The sequence below is a fragment of the Zalophus californianus genome, chromosome 17, assembly GCF_009762305.2.
Source record: "Zalophus californianus isolate mZalCal1 chromosome 17, mZalCal1.pri.v2, whole genome shotgun sequence".
NCBI classification, from domain to species: domain Eukaryota; kingdom Metazoa; phylum Chordata; class Mammalia; order Carnivora; family Otariidae; genus Zalophus; species Zalophus californianus.
Genome location: NC_045611.1, coordinates 45,530,700 through 45,546,982, shown reverse-complemented (window position 1 = coordinate 45,546,982; position 16,283 = coordinate 45,530,700). Strand labels below are relative to the sequence as shown.

General features: G+C 40.1%; 1 protein-coding gene across 12 annotated transcripts in view; it reads right to left on the bottom strand.

The window, feature by feature from the left end:
- Positions 1-6,045, bottom strand: part of LOC113935565 (zinc finger protein 573) — a 35,576-nt gene extending 29,531 nt beyond the window's left edge. For 3 of the 12 annotated variants that reach the window (XM_027617713.1, XM_027617712.1, XM_027617718.1), the window contains exons 1-2: positions 5,995-6,018; positions 535-616 (exon numbers count right to left, since the gene is read on the bottom strand). Coding sequence is in view for 1 of the 12 variants with exons in the window: in XM_027617709.1 (XP_027473510.1) it covers positions 535-652 (118 nt within the window). In the remaining 11 variants the exon portion in view is untranslated. Of the gene's footprint in view, positions 1-534; positions 1,059-5,994 lie in introns of those variants that run through there. The other 9 variants (XM_027617714.1, XM_027617716.1, XM_027617711.1 and 6 more) reach the window with 8 other exon arrangements.
- Between the last annotated feature and the right edge of the window lie 10,238 nt (positions 6,046-16,283).

The following is a 16,283-nucleotide window of genomic DNA, read 5'->3' as shown; positions in this document are numbered from 1 at the left end:
CCATGATCCATATATTTGCAAGTTCTAAAATCACATGTCTATTCAATTTTAAAAGCCTCACAAAGCATTAATCTCAATCTACATTAAGACAGAGACCATTTATTACCAGGCTTTATCACCTGTACCTAGAAAACTCATGTCTATGAGAATGTCAGAATCTTTCCATGTTTGGCAAATGGGATCCTCATCTCTAATTCATCAGCTATAATCCTGACATGGGAAGCTCAAATCATTTCTTTACAGGACTTTATTTTTTCATTCTTCCATCACTGCTCTTAAAATAAGTTGGGCACATAAGAGATAATGCATATTCTAGCCAATATACACATAAACACAGGTTGGAAGAGACTGGTCACAGAAGGAGAACATGAGGTTATCTGCAACGATTGTTCACCAGTATAGGGAACCAATAATTGATTGGAGTGTTTCCCGGTAGTAAGTTTCCAGGATAATTAATGAAAACATTTATATCACAAGAATGAAATGAAATGTAATGAAAACACTTATTTCAACAAGAAGGGAACATCAACTTACATATGTCATGGTTTGATATCTGCAAAAACTGATCAGTCTTCCTTGGGGTTTCTCTACTAGAGAAAAACAAGAGAATCCAGAACTGGGAAGGAAAAAGAGACCCTGTGAGAGCAAGCATGCTTTAGTGTTACTACGTAAGAAATTAAATGTTTTGTTTCTCCATTCCATTTTACTTAATACCTCCTAACATATAAACACACCCAATTACAAAAGGATTTTAGATAAATTGAAACTCTTCCCCTAATCCCCAGGAAATGCAGAAACTTCATCAGACAGCTCTCTGGCCAGTCCTCCAATTTGGGGAAGCTGTTCGGCACCTGAGACTGGGCTGCTCAGTCCTGCCCTGAACACATTCTCCTCCCTTCATTCACAGCTTTCAGGATTGAAAATGACCTGCACCATCCAAACCACACCTTACTTCCTGGCTTTGGGATCAGTGAGGATGAACAGGTTAGAAAAGGTGTACAGGTTAGGGGCACCTGCGTGGCTCAGTCAGTTGGGTGTCAGCTCAGGGTCCTGGGATGGAGCCTCGCAGCCAGCTCCCTGCTCAGTGGGGAGTCTTGCTGGTCTCCTTCTCCCCCTGCCCCTCCCCGTACTCTCTCTCTCTCAAATGATAAATCGTTTAAAAAATTAAATAAAAAAGAAGAAAGGGTGTACAGGTTAAAAAAGCCATAAAATTGGTCAGGCAGGGTTCAACATTCTGATTCCAGAAAAACTGACTGCTGAATATATTACGAAATACATTACATACAAAATGTGAAGGGAAAATAATGAAGACATGGAAAATACTCCAGAAATACTGTCAGAAAAATCAGATTATGAAATCACAGTTACACTATACTATTTGTAAAATATATGTATATCTTAATATTGAAAGGCTGACAAATCATCAGGCTCCAGTAGACAAAAAAGTCCAGAAAGCTATACACTCATACAGTGCTTTTCTTTTTCTCTTGATTTTTTTTTTCTTGGAAAGTAATAATTGCCTACACACAAGAGACAGGTTTCTTTGCTGTTTCAATGACATAGACATTTGAAGAGAAGATTTCCCTTGACATAGGCATTTCATTGTACTGATGAATAAAGAAAGGTGAAGCTCACATGGCTAATCTTAGCCAAAGTGTGTGTATGTGTGTGTGTGTGTGTGTGTGTGTGTGTGTGTGTGTGTTCCAGAATATTGTTATGCAATCTGAGTCATAAAATCTCAAAATTTCACCAGGGATCAAGGAACTTAGAAAGCAAAGCTGATGGAAAATACCTAAAGCAACCTCAAGAAGGTCATGCCTCAATAACCAGTTTTTAGAGATAATATATTGTTACATTAGACTTGACCCTAAAACTTACATATTTCTTTGAGATATAATTGACATACAACATTATATTAGTTTCAGGTATATAGCATGATTCGGTATTTGTATATATTGCAAAATGATCACTACAGTTAAGTCTAGTTAATATCCATCATCATACATACATTTTTTTCTTGTGATGAGAAGCCCCTACTTTCTTAGCAACTTTCAAATACACAATAAAGTATTATGATTACAACAGTATTATTAACTATAGTCACCATGCTGGGCATTACATACCCATGACTCATTTAAAACTGAAAGTTTGAACTTTTTGCCCACCTTCATGCATTTCACTCCCCCCACCTCTGGCAACCACCAATCTTTTCTCTGTATCTGAGTTCAGTTTTTTGTTTTTTTTTTTTGAGGGGGTGGAGGATTAGATTCCTCATGTAAGTGTGATCATACAGTATTGCTACTTGTCTTTCTCTAACATTTCATTTAGGGTAATGTCCACCCATGTTGTTGCAAATAGCAAAATCTTCTTTTGAATGGCTGAATAATATTCCCTTGTATATATGGCACATATTTTTCTTTTGATCTTGATGAGAATTTCAGTATATGAAGTTACTGATTCAATGGCCATGTCTAAAATTAAAATATATATGCATATGAACCTTTGCTATGTTTTAAGTGGAAGTTGTTTTCCAAAATGTGCAAAGTTCATTTTTTTAAACAGTATTTACTTGGTCTTGGAGAAGTACATTAAATTTGGATTGTTTTGCTAAATGGTTTTTGTTTTCTTCAGCTACCAGTAATACAACACTCTCTGATTTTTATGTATGCTCACTGCTGGATTACTGCCTAAAAAATGGATAAAGTCTCTGAGAATAGTCTTAACATATATTGATGTTGAGTTTTCTTCACAGAGCTATTTCCCACGCTGTTAGTCATATCCTCCGGAAAGCTGCTGAATTATTCTATTAGTTTCACTTACATCAACATCATGAGAATAAAACAGGTAATGTAGGAGTTACCATGTGATCCAGCAACTCCACCCTTAGGTATATACCCCAAGAATAGAAAATACACATTCACCAAAAAAAAAAAAATCCAAAACAACTTTTACACAAGTGTTTGTATTTATAACAGCCAAAAAGTGCAAGAAACCCAAATGTCCATAAGCTGATAAAGAAAATGTGGTATATGCACACAAGGGAATATTATGCAGCCATAAAAATCAGGGTTATTTTATACAAGTTACAACGTGGATGAATCTTGAAGACATCATGCTGAGTGAAATAACCTAGTCACAAAAGGACAAATATTGTATGATTCCTCTTTTTTTTTTTAAGATTTATTTATTTATTTGAGAGAGTGAGAATGAGAGAGAGAGAGAGTACATGAGAGGGGGCAGGGTTGGGGGAGAAGCGGACTCCCCGCTGAGCAGGGAGCCCGATGCGGGACTCGATCCCGGGACTCCAGGATCATGACCTGAGCCGAAGGCAGTCGCTTAACCAACTGAGCCACCCAGGCGCCCCTGTATGATTCCTCTTATATGAGATTCTTAGAATAATCAAATTCATAGAGACAGAAAGTGGATGCCAGGGACTGGGGTGGAGGGTAGAAGGGGGATGGGAAGTGTTTAATGGGTAGAGTTTCAGTTGGGGAAGATGAAGAAATTCTGAAGATGATTGGTGGTGATGGTTGCAGAACAATGTGAATATACTTAATGCTAGTTAACTGTATACTTAAAAATGATTAAAATGTTGGGGCACCTGGGTGGCTCAGTTGGCTAAGTGTCTGACTCTTGATTTCAGCTCAGGTCATAATCTCAGGGTTGTGAGATGAAGCCCCACAACAGGCTCCACGCTGGGCGTTAAAAAAAAAAAATTCAACAGGGGCGCCTGGGTGGCTCAGATGGTTAAGCGTCTGCCTTCGGCTCAGGTCATGATCCCAGAGTCCGGGGATCGAGTCCCGCATCGGGCTCCCTGCTCTTTGGGAGCCTGCTTCTCCCTCTGCTTCTCTCTCTCTCTCTGTCTCTCATGAATAAATAAATAAAAATCTTAAAAAAAAAAAATTCAACAGGATGCCATTCCTACATTATGTATATTTATTAGCCTGGACCAGTATCATCACGATTAATAATGGTATATATGCCATCGTAAGAACTGAATTAATTAACCTATTACCTACTGTTATATTTTTGTGTATTTAATATAAATTCCTAGGAGTAGAATTGGGATAAAACAATCAGACTCTTACTTAGTGCTTGATATGCCTAATCATGCAATCTTAGTATTTGGGTTGATAAAAAGACTCAAATGACATGGTTGCTACTTTTATGTTTTTTTTAGTAAGTAAGGTGAACACTGAATGGGAATAAATGCATCAGAGGCCACTAGGGAGATTCAGATAATGCGACTTGTGATTTTACAAGGGAGTGATGTTATTCTGACAGTAGCCACCACTGTCACCTTACTGTCAAATTATGCTGACCTAAGAAAGCACTGTGATGGTAAGGAATTTATGTATAAATTTATATCTCCCCAACACTTTGATTACCAAGATTCTACTGAAAAGGAACACAATACAGGTAAGTGGCACTTGCAGACTGCATCATAGAATGTAATAAAGGTAGAAGAGTGTTTGATAGACAATAGATGCTTGATAAATGCAGCTACACCACTACCCTTCCTCAATAAACAATTAAAATATTTATGATGCACTCCTTGGAAAACTTCTCACAGTAATACCTTCTTAAGTGGGATTCATATTTAATTAAAAATTTTCCAGGGTATTACTGTTGATAAATATGAATATTGCTTAACATTATAGAGTATACATTTTCTTCTTAAGTCTAACTCTATAATCTTTTTTTTAAAGATTTATTTTAGAGAGAAAGAGCATGTGCAAGAATGGGGGAGGAACAGAGGGAGAAGAAGAGAATCCCAAGCAGACTCCCCCGAGCCGGGAGCTGTACTAGGGGCTCCATCTTACCACCCTCCAGATAATGAGCCAAAACCAAGAGTGGGGCGCTTAACCAACTGAGCCACCCAGATGCCCCTGTATAAACATAATCTTAGCAGCTGCATAATATTCAACCATATGGGTTAATCATTAAACATTTCCATAACCCTGAACATTAATTTTTCACATCATCAAAAACAGGAAAATTGTCCTTGATTCTAGACCAAAAACTCTGAATCTTTTTGGTCTACAATAAGAGAATACACAGGAGGATGTGAATGATAACCCAATTAACATGAAAATGTTAACGAGGTTTACCTCAGTAGTACCCAACATCCACTGGGAAGAAACCAGATCACGATTAGGACATTTCTGACAAAGGAAAGCATGCCCTAAAATCAGGAATTTTATGAAAGAAAAACTAGCCCAAACACTGATTTTTTTTTGGATATAACAATTCTTTCCTCCTCATCAGGGTCCTTCTTTGGGGGAATGGCAGGACCAGGTAGGGAGCGATAGGACGCCAGGTTTTTCTTGGAGCACAGAATGACTTCGTTGTACAACATTCTCTACGTCCACCCCTGCCCTGCTCACACACACACAAACAGATGGAAGTGGGACAGCGTGTAATCTGTGTAAGGTTTACAGCAAGTTCCTGCGGTCAGATCTCTGAGAACGCCGTGGTTCTGAGACACGTGGCTGCCCCTTAGAGCTCCCAAGCAAAGAATTTCCAAGGCGTTCCCAACCTCGAACTTCCTTCTTACGACCGTTCCTCGGTGGCAGCCACAGGTAGCTGAGAGGAGAGAAGACGAAGGAAGCAGCAGGGAACCTAGAGCCATGGGACAATGACACAATAGAGCCACAACAATCGCCATCCAGGTAAAAGACACGCAACCAAATGCACATCACACGCGCACAGCTACACACCTGTCTCACTCTCACTCCACAAGCGTACCCACTGTAACGGAGGCACATCTCGCCGCGCGCGCCACCGCCCTCCCCACCTGTCCCTATAGACACACACCACCCTCCTCTATGGTGCTTGAACCGCAGGCCTGAGATCACGGTAACAACTGGCCGCCCCTACTACCGGCTTCCACGCTTTAAAGACTTCCTCCCCAACCCCGGATTAACTTGGATGCCCCGAGTCCAGCCTGTCCGCACCCCGTGCCGTTTACATCCTGAGATGAGTTCAACTCACCGTGCGCAGCACGAGAACCGCGCGAAAATGGAAGGGAAGCCAAAAATCCGCTGTGACCGCTGCCCTCTGGGAAATGTAGTTCGAACCTGAATGTCCGTCGCCGCGGTGGCTTGTGGGAAAAGTAGCCCAAATCCCAGAAGTCTAGCTAGAGCGCGAGTTGGCCGCCGGGACGTCCCTGCGCGGGCCCCCCGGGAGTCGTCGCTCTGAGTGCGGCACGGGAGGACTTGTAATGGTGGAGGGGAAACAGGAGAGGGCGCGGTGCGCGCGTCCTGGTGGTCCAGATCAGGCTAGAAGGCAGGGAAGGGCAGCCCGGAACTGGCGGCTGCCGAAGCCTCAGGCGTGTGGGTGCAGAGCCGCAAGGTAGGGTCACTGGTGCTGCCCCTGGGCCATGGCGGGGACTCTGGCGCAGTGTTCCCTAAGGTAGCTGCAGCCTGGTGATAACATACAGGAAAGTAACTTTTGGTACTGCCGAGAATGGACTGGTTTTCTCAATACACCGTGTTAGCTACATTTAGTAATGGTGAGTAGGAGTGAAGTAATTTAATACTTTACATTAGGATATATGCAACGCTGACTGAGTCATTAAATGTAAAAGTGATCTGGTGATAATCTTGTATATGTTTGGTAATATTGGTTTAGGAATAGCTTTTCCAAGCATAACCAAAGAGAGAAATGTTATATAAATATTAAGATTTGACTGGATAATTATGTGTCAGACCCCCGATTTAGTTCTTCTTCAAAATTGTATTGGGTATTCTCGTCTTTTGCCTCTCCATACAAACTTTAGTATCATTCTGTCGATATCCACAAAATAACTAGCAAGGATTTTGTTGTTTAATGTTTTTATGATGAAAGACTGTTGAATTTTATTAAATAATTTTCTTTTTTTTTTTAAGATTTTATTTATTCACTTGAGACACAGAGATAGAGAGAGCACGAGCAGGGAGAGAGGCAGAGGGTGAAGGAGAAGCAGGCCTCCCGCGTAGCAGGGAGCCCAATGCGGCCCGGGATCATGACCTGAGCCGAAGGAGACGCCCAACCATCTGAGCCACCCAGGCGCCCCTTGTTAAATAATTTTCTGATCAATTGATATGATCGCGGATTTTTCTTTTTTCAGCTCTAACCCTGTTTTTATACAAGAATCCTGTTGATATAGAGGAAGTGTAGGGGTGGGGAAGACTTTTTGGTCCTAGTCTCTCACTTTGCCTGAGACCCTGACCTGTGACCTGCACAAGTTCTTCTCAGGTCCTTTCCTCCCTAAACCACTTAGGTGACACAGGAGGGCTAGAGGAGGCTGGGTATTTCCCTTCCTCCACATTGGTTATTCTCTGGTAAATTAGTTTCCCTTGAGGGCAGGTGGACAACAGACTATCTAAAATATTTCAATGAAAAAAAATTAAAAAATAAAAATAAAATATTTCAAAATGGTTATTTTCCCCTCCCCCTGCTCGAAGCATGAGGAGACTTTCTTCTGATCTTCATTCTGAGAAAGTGGTGATGTTCTTAGAGGTCAAACTCAAGAAAGTGGGGGCCTGTAGGAGTTTTTAACTCTCAAGCTGGTCCACACTCTGTTTCCAGCAGTTCATCAATTCCTACCAGTCCCTGCCTCTAGCAGCTTCTCCTTCAGGTTATCTGTGATTCTCTCTCCAGTTCTCAGACCATTTGTTTGCCCTGTAACCTCAATTCTCTGAGGGCAATAAAAAGAATTACTAATTTTCAGTTTGCTTATTAGCTTTTTTTCTTGCTGTGAGGACAGTAGTGATCGCTTACAAGCTTTTTCCATTTTGGAGCAAAAAAGCAGAAGCCCTTCTGATTTTGTAATAGTAACTTCTTTGAGTGTAATATACATACCTAAGAGCACATATAGCCTAAGAACCGCTGGATGGATTTTTCAGAAACTGAACACATCCATTTATTTAACTAGTATCCAGATCAAGAAACAGAACATTACCAGCATCCCAAAGTATGTCTTCATGCTCTCTTCTGTTTTCTTTCTCATTCTCCAAGAATGATCACTATCCAAATTTCTAACAGCAAAGATTGATTTGGCAATCTTTTTATTTTATTTTTTATTTTATTTTATTTATTTATTTGACAGAGAGAGAGATAGCGAGAGCAGGAACACAAGCAGGGTGAGTAGGAGAGGAAGAAACAGGCTTCCTGCGAAGCAAGGAGCCCGATGCAGGGCTCGATCCCAGAACCCTGGGATCACAACCCGAGCCGAAGGCAGACGCTTAACACACTGAGCCACCCAGGTGCCCCGGCAATCTTTTAATTTATATCAATGGAATTACACAGTATATATTCTTGTGCCTGACTTCTCTTGCCCAACATTGTTTGTGTGATTCACCAATTGCATGTTGTTGCATGTAGTTCTAGGTTATTTATTGATGTACGAAATGTTGGGGTTTGGAGCTGATGGCCAAGAAAGAATTCTTGAGATATCTTCAGTGTAAAAAGGTGGTTTTATTAAAGGATAGGGACCCATGGGCAGAAAGAGCTGCACTGGGGTTATGAAGAGTGACTGATTGTATACTTTTTTTTTTTAAGATTTTATTTATTTGAGAGAGAGAGAGCACATGAGAGGGGATAGGGTCAGAGGGAGAAGCAGACTTCCTGCTGAGCAGGGAGCCCGATGCAGGACTCGATCCTGGGACTCCAGGACCATGACCTGAGCCGAAGGCAGCCACTCAACCAACTGAGCCACCCAGGCGCCCCGACTGATTGTGTACTTTCAAGTTGGGAGGGGGGTAGGGATAGCATAAGTCTCTAAGGAATTTTGGAAGCAAGGTTTCCAGAACCTTGAGGAGGCTGGCTATTATTAGGAAAAGGTCATTTTTTATTGTCTAATAAAACCTTAGTCATGAGACCCTTCAGATGTATGTCAGTGAGCCATATGCTTGAGGGATGATGCCAACATATATCTTGGGGGGTAGAGATAAAGGAAGTTTCCAAAGAAATTTTTATATGTTAAATAAGATTTACTGGATCCTGGGGCGTTGGACTAAGATTGACTTTTGCCCTTAGCAAAGTGTCAACACCGAGGCAGCTGAGCACCTAGAGGTAGATCACTCTACCTGTTTCAAGGTCTTGTCAGTGGCAGTAAAAAAAATTTTTTTTCTTTTGCCTTTGCTTCCCACATCATTTATTATTCATTTTTGTGTCAAAATGCTACATTTATATTTTCTTATATAAACATGCCACACTTTTCCATTTTCATCAGATGAACAGAGAGAGTGAGAAAGAAAACAAGCTAGGAATGAAAATTGGGTCACTCTGAATCCTGCATACATTAAAAAGATAATGAAAGGATTTCATACACAGCTTATACCAATACATTTGAAAATTTATATGAAACAAATTCCTAGTAATATACAATAAATCAACTTTGCTGGGGGATAACAGGCCATGTGAAGAGTCCTATACCTAGTAATGAAATTGAATCCATTATTATAGGCCTTTCTAGTAGTTCAGGCTCACATGACTTCATTCTACCAATGATTTAAGGGAAAAAACCCACTCATACAAAGCCTCAAGAGAATTGATAAATGTTGGAACACACTATTTAAGAAGTGAAGCAAACATGGATACTGAAACTTTGTAAGGAGATTCAAGAGAAAGGAAATTTATACGTCACTCTCACTAATGAAAACAAATATACAAAACAGAATAATAATAAATTAAATCCTGCAATATATGAAAAGGATAATATATCATGACTAAATTCGGAATATTGTCAGAATGCAAGTAGGTTTAACATTTGAAAATCAGTGTAATTTAGCACATTATGTTAATGTGTCTAATGTGAAGTAGAATCATCATATATTTTCACATGAATAGATGGAGAAAAGACATTTCATAGAATTTATCCTTTCAGCAAAGACCAAAAAATGGGAACTTCCTCAGTCACATAAAGAAAGGTATGTATAAGGGGCGCCTGGGTGGCTCAGTCGTTAAGCGTCTGCCTTCGGCTCAGGTCATGATCCCAGAGTTCTGGGATTGAGCCTTGCATCGGGCTCCCTGCTCAGCGGTGAGCCTGCTTCTCCCTCTCTCACTCCCCCTGCTTGTGTTCCCTCTCTCGCTGTGTCTCTCTCTGTCAAAGAAATAAAATCTTAAAAAAAAAAAAAGGTATGTATAAAATTCCTAGAGAAATCAGCCTTCTTAATGGTGAAAACTTTCCATTGGCATCTAGGAATGAGACAAAGATACTTGCTATCAGGCTTTCTATTTAATATTGTAATTGAGATTCTTACTAATTCAGTAAGGCAAGAAAAAAAGGTGCAGTGATTTGAAAGAAAAAAGTGTCATTATTTACAGATATGATTGTGTTGATAGAAAATCCTAAAGAATATGTAACTTATCAATTCTTTTTTTCCGCCATATTTTTTCATTATTTCCCCCAGAAGCCTTTTAAGATACTTTGTCCCTAATCATTTCTAGAGCTAAATGTAGCATATTTGAAAACTATATCATTGGATGGGCTTGCCAGCAGATGGGCTTTGCCAGGAAAAGACAAAAGAAAGTGAAGGTATGGATCAATAGAAATTGTCTAAACTGAAGAACAGAGAAAAAGGTTTTTAAAAAATTAATACTCTCTTCGATTACCTGTAGGATAATGTAAAACATTTTTGAAGTAATAATAGGTGAAATTTTACAGATCTGTATGAAAATTATAAAGAGCTGAAAACACAAATTTACAGATTCAAGAATCCCCCCAAGAAACCCAAGTGGAAAAATATAAAAAACATGCCTAGGTTCACCATAGGCTACTGAAAACTAAGGAAAAATACCGGTAAAAGGGTAATTATTGGGGGAAAAGTGCATTCCCCCTTTTGAAATGTGAGAAAATATAAGCGAAGAAAAACACACAAGGAGTAGGTGGTTATAGAGTTAGGATCCAGCCTGAAAAGTATCACATTTTTCCCTATGACTCAGGTCTTTCCAGCGTAGGCCTTAGGACTTTGAGTGGGAGATTTCAGATATTTGAAAGGTGTTGACTCCTCACTGATGTATTCTGGTATTATCTGCAATGTCTATTACTCCTGTGATTGTGATTTCATCCATTGAAAGATACGCTTTTTTCCCCTCATCCTTCAGTTTCTCATGGCTCATTCCTTAGCTCTGAAGAGGATATTATGTCTGATTTAGAAAGGTCTGCTTATGAGTAAAGAAATAGTATATGATCATGTTCTGGGTATTCTAGAAGTCAAGTCCAGTTCCTCAGCAGGGAAGCACTTCTAGGAAGGGTAAACAATGTGATGGTTTGAAGGACAAGGAAGACAAAAACTAACTGCTCCCTCATCAACAAGGAGTAGAAATTAAATCACTAGAACTGTATGTGAGAGGAGGCAATGATTTCAGAGGACAAATTCTAAATTACTTGCAGGGAGATAACCTTACTCAGAGACCAGTTGCTATCTTTCTCTAACATCATATCTCTAGAAATTCTTCCAATTATGAGACCTGAAACCATAAACTCCTAAAATAAAACATAGACAGTAATCTCTTAGACATCATCCTTAGCAACATATTTGGAAATGTCCTCAGGCAAGGGAAATGAAAGCAAAATAAACTATTAAGACTACACCAAAACAAAAAGCTTTTGCACAGCCAAGGAACCATCAACAAAACAAAAAGGCAACCCAGTGAATGGGAGAAGATACTGCAAGTGATATATCTGATAAAGGATTAATATCTAGACTATATGAAGAACTTATGTAATTCACTGAAAGACAATCTGATTAAAAAACAGGCAGAGGACCTGAATAGATATTTTTCCAAAGAGGACATATAGATGGCTAACAGACACATGAAAAGATGCTCAACAGCAGTTATCATCAGGGAAATGTGACTCAATACTACAACAAGGTTTCACCTCACACCAGTCAGAATGGCTTGTATCAAGAAGACAAGAAATAACAAGCGTTGGGGAGGATGTCGAGAAAAGGGAACCCTTGTTGGTGGGAATGTAAATTGGTGCAGCCACTGTGAAAAACAATATAGAGTTTCCTCAAAAAATTAAAAATAGAAATGCCAATATGACACAGTAATTCCACTACTGGCTATTTACCCAAAGAAAATGAAAACACTAATTCAGAAAGATATATCCACCCCTATGTTTATTGCAGCATGCTTTACTAGCCAAGATATGGAAGCAAACCAAGTATCCATTGATAGATGGATGGCTAAAGAAGAGGTGGTATGAATATCTTTCCAATGAAACATTACTCAGCCATATAAAAGAATGAGATCTTGCCATTTGCAACAACATGAATGGACCTAGAGGGTACAATATTAAGGGAGATAAGTCAGAAAAAGACATACCATGTGATTTCACTTATATGTGGAATCTAAGAAAAACAACCAACCAACCAACCAACCAACCAGATTCTTAAATAGAGAGAACAGACTGGTAGTTGCCAGAGGGGGAGTGGGTGGGGGATGAGTGAAATAGATAAAGGGGATTAAGACGTACAGACTTACCAGCTGTAAAATAAATAAGGTACAGAGATGAAAAGTACAGCATAGGGAATAGTCAATAATGTTGTAATAATGTATGGTAACGAATGGTGACTACACTTGTGGTAAGCATGGAGTGATATATAGAATTGTCAATATGTTGTATACCTGAAACTAATATAATGTATGTCAATTATATTTCAATGAAAAAATATTCTTCTGATTAGATAAACTCCAGTTTATCACAGAGTAAGTGATTCCTAGTGGGAGATCATGTCCCCCTCTAGGGAGGATTTGGAAATGTGTGGGAACATGTTTTGATTGTTACGATGACAGAAAGGTGCTAATAGAATTTATTATCCAAGGGCCAGGGATGCTAAACTTCTTGTAATGGTAGGACAGGTCTACATATCACTAAAAATGCTTATCTCTGTGAAACACTATTTTAGCTAATATCATAAATATTTTGCCTATCAAGACAAAATATTTTCCTAGTTATTTCATCTTATGATAGAAAGCTGAAAACTGCAGAACTTCTTGACACAAACAACTCCACATATGTCTGCACTAAGAGACTTAACCAAACTATGCCCTGGTTGCTAGTATGTTAAGGCTGTGTCCCTAGGATGACCCCATTCCTCTTAAAATGCCTGCCTCAGAAAGCTCAAATGCTCCCATGAGAATATTCTGTTTGTTCCAGCCAAAATCTGGTAACAGGCAATAGGTCCATGACCCCTTTCTTAGAGCAGTTATTTTAAAAAGCTTTTCTCTGCCCCTTTGAGATATAAATCTTCAGGGCACCTGGGTGACTCAGTCTGTTAAGCATCTGCCTTAGGCTCAGGTCATGATCACAGGGTCCTGGGATCGTGCCCCACATCGGGCTCCCTGCCCAGCAGGGAGCCTGCTTCTCCCTCTCCCTCTGCTGCTCCCCTGCTCTCTTGTGCTCTCTACCCCCCTCTCTCAAATAAATAAATAAATAAATTCTTTTAAAAAAGAAAAAAAGATGTAGATCTTCTACCACCCCTGTCTTCTGTAGGACCTGGGAATTCAAGCTTTTTGAATAGATAGCTCCTGCTCAGGCCTTAGTCCCTGTGGGAGGGTAAGGGCCTAACTTTGGTGGGCAGCTTTCTCCAGTTTGCACAAGTAGCTCCTGTCATAAAGATATGAGAGATTTGTTTCTCCTCTGGATAAGTGCAGATTAGCAAACCCAGGTGGCCTACTCACATGAACCAACTTAATACCCTGCAGTGTCTTTTTTTAGCAACAACCCAGCATTTAAAAAGTCTCTTGCCCTTAACAGACACATGAAAAGATGTTCAACATCGCTCATCATCAAGGAAATACGAATCAAAACTACAATGAGGTATCACCTGACACCAGTCAGAATGGCTAAAATCAACAACAGGAAACAACAGGTGTTGGCAAAAATGTGGAGAAAGGGGAACCCTCACACTGTTGGTGGGAATGCAAACTGGTGCAGCCACTCTGGAAAACAGTATAGAGATTCCTCAGAAAGTTAAAAATAGAACTACCCTATGATCCAGCAATTGCACTATTAGGTATTTACCCAAGGGATACAAAAATGCTGATTTGAAGAAATACATGCACCTGATGTGTATAACAGCATTAACAACAGCCAAATTATAGAAAGAGCCCACGTGTCCATCAACTGATGAATGGATAAAGATGTGGCTTACATATATAGTGGCACCTGGGTGGCTCAGTTGGGTGTCTGTCTTCAGCTCGGTTTGTGATCCTGGGGACCTGGGATCTAGACCCGCCCCGGGCTCCCTGCTCAGTGGAGAGTCTGCTTCTCCCTCTCTCTCTGCCCCTCCCCCTGCTCATGCTCTCTCTCTCTCTCTCTCAAATAAATAAAATCTTTAAAAGAAGAAAGTGTGGTTTATCTATGTTTGTGTGTATATAATGGAATATTATTCAGCCATAACAAATGAAGTCTTGCCGTTTGCAATGACGCAGATGGAGCTAGAGTATTGTGCTAACGGAAGTAAGTCAGTCAGAGAAAGACAAATACCATGTCATTTCACTCGTGGAATTTAAGAAACAGAACAGATGAACATGGAGAGGAAAAGGAGAGGCAAATCGGGAAACAGACTCTTAACTATAGAGAACAAACTGAAGGTTACTGAAGGGAAGGTGGGTGTTGGGATGGGTTATTAGGTGATGTGTATTAAGGGCACCTGTGATGAGCACTGGGTAGTGTAATGAATCACTAAATTCTACACCTGAAACTAATATTACACTATATGTTAACTGAAATTTAAATAAAATCTTGAAAAAAAAGAAAAAAGGTCTCCTGCCTTTTGTTTCAGGGAATTTGAGCTACTTACACTGGACTCTCTTCCCTACTATGGTAGTTATTAATGAAAAAATCTTTATTTACCACCTGTAAGTAGCATCTTGCTTTGTTTTTCTTTGATAAGACCTAACTTTTTTCTGAACACCACTTGTATCAGTGTTACGAGTAAATGTAAATGAACACTAACAAACCAAACAAAATTGTACTGTAATTTGGGTAAGAGTGTCCATTAAGTTCAGTAATTGTATACATACAGAGATATGCAGTTATTGATCTTGTATTTTAAGTCTAAGGGGACAAATGTAATTAAATGCATTACTTGAGAGGAGAATAAGAGTATTGAAAACCTTGTATTTTGGTAAGTATGACAATTCCTGGAGCAGTGACTAAAAGGACCTACCAACTAGTAAAGGGAAAAGTTGGAATAATAATTTTGAAAATCCAACATAAAGGAGAGAAAAAGGAAACATGCAACACGGAGTGAAATATAAAATGGCATATTTAAATCAAAATATTTCAGTAGCTACATTAAGTGTAAATGGTATAAATGCTGCTTTTAAGAGGCAGATGTCATAGGTGGATTTAAAAGTATTGCATAGGGGGGCGCCTGGGTGGCTTAGCTGGTTAAGCAACTGCCTTCGGCTCAGGTCATGATCCTGGAGTCCCAGGATCGAGTCTCACATCGGGCTCCCTGCTCAGCAGGGAGTCTGCTTCTCCCTCTGACCCTCTTCTGTCTCGTGCTCTCTGTCTCTCATTCTCTCTCTCAAATAAATAAATAAAATCTTAAAAAAAAAAAGAAAACATTTGCTTAAAAAAAAAAGTATTGCATAGGGGCGCGTGGATGGCTCAGTCATTAAGCATCTGCCTTTGGCTCAGGTCATGGTCCCAGGGTCCTGGGATCGAGCCCCGCATCGGGCTCCCTGCTCTGTGGGAAGCCTGCTTCTCCTACTCCCCCTGCTTGTGTTCCCTCTCTCGCTGTCTCTCTCTCTCTCTCTCTGTCAAATAAATAAATCTTAAAAAAAAAAAAAAGTCTTGCATACAGGATCTTTCCACTGACTTGTTCTGTTGCCTCCACCCACACAGGCCTAAGCCCTGTCTGCTCCTGCACTGAGATTCCACATTTTGGGCAGCCCTGGGCCTTGCCTAGCACAACATCATGCCTCCAGGAGCTCCACAAAAGGCTCCTCAGGTTGGCAGATGGCTGAGTTCCAACGGAAAGCATGGAACCTCTAAGGCTTCCATGAAGTGTAGTCCAGTGCTCCAAGAATAAGGGGACAACCAGAGCTGGGTCGTCAGTCCCTCTCTTCCACAAGACTGAGCCTGAAGCAAAGAACTCCGACCCAGCCTGAAGTGCAATGCTTCATAGGTTTCAGCAACTTGCCTATTCAAGCTCAGAAGAACATATTCCATGAAATGTGAAGTTGCAGCAGCATAGCCTTCTGGAAAATGTAGTTCAGGCTATGAGTCCCAAAACAGTGGAACTGAGACACTTTCTGCCACATCTACTGTGGGA